Raw genomic sequence first — 5,328 nt, 5'->3', positions numbered from 1 at the left:
TTTTTGAGACAGAGTCTCGCTGTCACCCAGGCTAGAGTGCAATGGTGAGATCTCGGCTCACCACAGCCTCTACCTCCACGGTTCAAGTGATTCTCCTGCCTTAGCCTTCCTAGTAGCTGGGATTACAGGCACCTGCCAGCACGCTCGGCTAATATTTGTATTTTTAGTAGAGACAAGGTTTCACTGTGTTGGCCAGTCTGGTCTTGAACTCCTGAACTCATGATCTGCCTGCCTTAGCCTCCCAAAGTGCTGTGATTATAAGCATGAGCCATCGAGCCTGGCCAATTTTTGTATTTTTTATAGAGATGTTGCCTAGGCTGGTCTTGAACTCCTGAGCTCAAGGCGATCTGTCTACCTGAGGCTCTCAAAGCGCTGGGATTATAGGCCTGGGCCACCATGACCGGCTCCCATTCCATTTCACAGATGTAGAAAGTGAGGTGCAAAGCAGGTAAGCAATTTGCCCAGGTTGTAGCAGGGATTTAGACCTAGGCTGACTGGCTCCATAGCCCATGCTCTTCACCATCACACTGTATTGCTTTTCAGGAAAAGGCAGAGGGTGAGAAATGGGGTGGGTCCCGCTCCGATGACAGGCTGGGACGGGGAACAACTCTTGAATGGTTGTCAAGAGATATGGGTTCAAGACTTCATTTTGCCACAAACTTGACTGTGACTTTGGATAAGTCACTTAACCTCTCACAGCCTCCTTTCCTATCTGAGAATTTTGATGAGATAATCTCTAAGCCCTTTTACTTTTAACAATCTATGATAAATAAGCAATTTCAATGGCTATGTATGCTAGCAGCCAAATGTTAACTCTTTAACGTCAGTGAATGGGAAAAAAGCAGAAGAGGGAGATGGGCACGGTCCCAGGCCAAGCCACAACTGGAGAAAATAGGAATTGCATCCGGAAGGCACCCATTTGAAATGGGCCTGCAGAGGGTGAGGAGTGCGTGAGAACTCTGCTCCAGGTCAGGTCTGCCTGGCGTTTGTTGGGCCTGCGCTGAGCCAGCTCCCAGTCCCAGTGGATTAATACTCAGTCCCAGTGATGGCAGAGAACAGGGCCAGAAAGACACGCTGAGAACGGGAGGTGCTCACCATGACGATGTTGGCCAGATGGGCAGAGACGAGAGCATACACCCCTCCAGAAGAGCCCACGACTGGGGCGGTCATGTCAGCCACAGACACTGCCAAGGACCCTGGTACAGAAAGACAGTGAGAATTCTCAGGAATGCGGGACTCGGCTTGCCCACCCCAGCCCCAGGCCTTGGATTCTGCAGGCTCGGCGCTAAGACTCCAGAGCAAGAGGCTCCATCTCTTCCTCCTTTGAGTCCATGTTGCCAAGGAGCTTCCTATGCATTTCTGTTTGTTGTTGATTTTTTTTTCTTTTTTTTTTTTTGAGACGGGGTCTAACTGTCACCCAGGCTGGAATGCAGTGATATGATCGGCTGACTACAGCCTTCACCTCCGGGCTCAAGTGATCCTCCTGCCTCAGCTTCCCAAATACCTGGAACTACAGGCGTGCGCCACCATGCCCAGCTAATTTTTGTATTTTTCTTTGTGGAGACAGAGTCTTCCTATGTTGCCCAGGCTGGTCTCAAATTCCTGGACTCAAGCAATCCTCTTGCCTCAGCCTCCCAAAGTTCTGATATTACATGTGTGAGCCACAGGGCCCTGCCTCCTATGCATTTCTTAGAGGATTAATTTCTGGCTAAAAGAACCATCTGATCCTTTGACTCAAAGAGGGAAGTGTCTTGCCCAAAGTAAAACTCAGACTTCTACTTGGATTATCTGCCTCTCAGCCCAACCTCTGCCTGACAAAGGGCTACGTCAGGGTTCTGGAACTATAACAAAAATAGTAGCAGTAGTTATCACAGAAACAGCTGCCACTTAGGTGGCATGGATACCAGGCAAATATTTTATAGACTTTCTTCCCTGCAGCCCTCAAGACAGCCCTCTGAGGCAGGCACCAGTAGCCTCATTGCAGAGAGGAGGAGACTGAGCCCAGAGTCTCCTGGTAGGAAGTGCTGGAACCAGGATTTGCTTCTGGGTCTGCCTGATGCAAAACCTGTGTTCTTGACCAAAACTGTGCTCTTGGCTTCTCTAGCAGCCACGCCCTAAACTGGCCCAGAGGTTGTTAACCTCCACCCTCTACCATTGCTCCCTCTAATCAACAGCATCTAGAAAACTGCTTAGGGTTACTTCCACCCTTCCTCCGGCCTGGCTAAATCACAAGAGGCCAACAGCATCTCTTGAGTGGGGCTCCTTTGGAGGAAACACGTCCTTGAAGAGTCACAGGGACGAGAAGAGATGACGTCATACCCTCTGGGGGAAAGGAAGGGTACGCGAGGCTTGGTCTGGTGGATGACAAACTTTTGTCCTGCGAGGGAAGCTGGGCAAAGAGAAGATGGGAAATTTATTGTTCTGGTCTCATTTAAGTGTGATCAATGCTTTGGCTTCCAGGGAAGGACATGGGAGACTAAAAATAACTAGGAGGTAGAGCCCAGGGCTCAGAGGATGAGAGGTGGCTGGCCTGGGTGAGTGTGCAGAAATTACCACTGGAAAATGCCCGAGGGCTCAAGAGCCAATTAGCTGCTGGAGAGAGGAGGGACAGGCAGAAAGCCAAATTCTGCAGGCTCTATGGGGTGCAAGATCCATGACTTAGGAGGAGGCTGGGCCCAGCCCCACAACCAGAGCACCAAGCACCTGGCAGCAGAGAGCCCCTGATAAACTCCTCCACCTCCCCCGCCCCCACCTCTATCAAGGCCTCTTCATGCACTGAGATCCTTCAAGAAAGAGATTCCCCACAACCAATTCTTGGTCTCACGTGGGATATAATCTCTCAGGAAAAAAAGAAAAAAAAAACAAACAACCAGTCATGAACTGAGGACTCCCAAGTCCTCCTCCCCTCCCAGGGCAACTATAAATCTTTCATGCCTTCCCTCTGGCTTTAATTAGGTATTGATCTATTGTCAGATAACTTTCTTTTGCTTTTGCTTTTTTTTACTGCCTAGCCACAGGGTCAGCCATATATAACAGGAAAGAAAAATCCCAGGGTGGCAAACACACAGGCAGCAGGATCTGCATGACAAAGGTTTCCCACGCTCTCCTGGCAGGGCAGTCTGCGGAGGCTGCATTGCGGGGCTGCGAGGAGGGCTGGCTGCCCAAGCTGCTCCTCATTAATTACCCTTTGGACAGAGGAAGCCCTAGCCTCCCTAGGCTGGCCTCTCATCTCAGAGCAGGTCTGTACAAACCGGCCCAGAGTCCACTCCCTCACCCTTGCCCCAGCACAGTCCACCAAGGCAGAGCAGCCTCAGGGCAGCCCTAGGCAGGGAAGGGCCCCTGCCAGGGTCAAGCCAGCATACACTGACCTTTCCCTCACCCTATCCACAGCTCAGAGTCCTGACCCTAGGGTGAGGGGTCAGCTTGGGACTGTGGCAGGAGTATGGAAGGGGCCTGGCCAGCTAGCTGTGTGACCCTGGGCACAGTCCCTGAATTCTTTGGGCTTCAGTTTTCTTTCATGTCTGTAAAATGAGCTCTAAGGCTTTCCAACTTTTCAGCAGCAAAACTCTTTTCTTTTTTTTTTTTTTTTTTTTCCCCAAAATGGAGTCTCCCTCTGTCGCCCAGGCTGAAGTGCAATGGCATGACCTCGGCTCGCTGCAACCTCCGCCTCCCAGGTTTAAGCAATTCTCCTGCCTCATCCTCTTGAGTAGCTGAGATTACAGGCATGTGCCACTACACCCAGCTAATTTTTGTATTTTTAGTAGAGGCAGGGTTTCACCATATTAGTCAGGCTGGTCTCGAACTACTGACCTCAGGTGATCTGCCCATCTCGGCCTCCCAAAGTGCTGGCATTACAGGCGTGAGCCGCCGTGCCTGGCCCAAAACTTTCTTTTCAAAGGAAACTTTTCCAGGACGCCCTAACCCATGGAGCAGAACACAAGCAGCAGCTCTGACTAAGCAGGGACGGTGCCTGGGAATGGTTTGCCACCGCTGGAGGGGATCCTCCCTGGTTCCTTCCAGATCAGAAATTCAGTGACCTGAGTCTTGGCTTGAGACCCAGGTCCAAAGCTTGGATCCTGATTCTGGAACCTTGAAGGTAACGGCCTGAACCCACCTGCCCTCCATTGGTGATATAAAGACTTACAGGCCAGGTGCGGTGGCTCATCCCTGTAATCCCAGCACTTTGGGAGGCTGAGGGAGGGGGATCACCTGAGGTCAGGAGTTCGAGACCAACCTGGCCAATGTGGTGAATCCCCAATTCTACTAAAAAAAAAAACAAAAATTCGTTGGATATGGTGGTGCACGCATGTAGCCCCAGCTACTGGAAAGGATGAAGCACAAGAATCGCTTCACCCTTGAACCTGGGAGGTGGAGGTTGCAGTGAGCCAAGATCAGGCCACTGCACTCCAACCTGGGTGACAGAGTGAGACTTTGTCTCGAAAAAACCGTAAAACCCAAAAAAGAGCAAAGTCTTTCTTCAAGTGACTGCAGGTGATCAATGGACTAGAGCAACTGGGAGAGACCATAGACAAACATGGGGCTGTGTACACACAAGCACAGTAACAAAGGCCCTCCCTGGGCAGGAAGTGTGGGTCAGGGGAAATCCTCTCACAAGCTCTTAACTATCCTAACAGATATGGGCAGATAAGGCCAGTATGAATTCCACATAAGTCACTGGGGGCAAAGGACCAGGAGAGAATGGCAGACTGGAGTGACACATCATACCTCTGCACAGAGGCAAACCATGGAATTTAGTTCTCATCAGGATTATGAATTCTGTATCCACCACCACAAAATTCCAAGTCCACGCCAGCACACAGATAAATTGGCAACTTTGCCATAATGTATAGCTATGATAATTTTAGCCCAGAATTTTTTTTTTTTAAACAAAGTCTTGCTCTATCACTCAGGCTAGAGTACAGTGATGTGATCTTAGCTCACTGCAACCTCCACCTCCCAGGTTCAAGCGATTCTCCCGCCTCAGCCTCCTGAGCAGCTGGAACTACAGGCGCGCGCCACCACACCCTGCTAATTTTTGTATTTTGGTAGATACAAGGTTTTTCACCATATTGGCCAGGCTGGTCTCGAGCTCCTGACCTTGTGATCACCCTCCTCAGCCTCCCAAAGTGCTGAGATTAAAGGCGTGAGCTACCGCGCCTGGCCATTTTTCTTTTTAGTAGAGATGAGGTTTCACCACGTTGGCCAGGCTGGTCTCAAACTCCTGACCTCAGGTGATCCACCCCCCTTGGCCTCCCAAAGTGCTGGGATTATAGGCATGAGCCACCGTGCCCAGCTATAGCCCAGAAAATTTTAAAGCAGGTATTCTTC

General features: G+C 50.5%; 1 protein-coding gene across 2 annotated transcripts in view; it reads right to left on the bottom strand.

Moving 5' to 3' along the window:
* The window catches only part of RHBDL3 (rhomboid like 3), a 61,116-nt gene that overhangs the window by 19,407 nt on the left and 36,381 nt on the right, over positions 1 to 5,328 (bottom strand). For both annotated transcript variants that reach the window (XM_017542191.2, XM_017542190.2), the window contains one exon: positions 1,096 to 1,196. In XM_017542191.2, coding sequence (XP_017397680.1) covers positions 1,096 to 1,196 — 101 coding nt within the window. The remainder of the gene's footprint in view (positions 1 to 1,095; positions 1,197 to 5,328) is intronic.

The sequence above is a fragment of the Cebus imitator genome, unplaced genomic scaffold (genome assembly GCF_001604975.1).
Source record: "Cebus imitator isolate Cc_AM_T3 unplaced genomic scaffold, Cebus_imitator-1.0 Scaffold140, whole genome shotgun sequence".
Taxonomy (NCBI): Eukaryota; Metazoa; Chordata; class Mammalia; order Primates; family Cebidae; genus Cebus; species Cebus imitator.
Note: the sequence above shows the minus strand (reverse complement) of the source record. Positions and strands in the feature narration are given on the sequence as shown.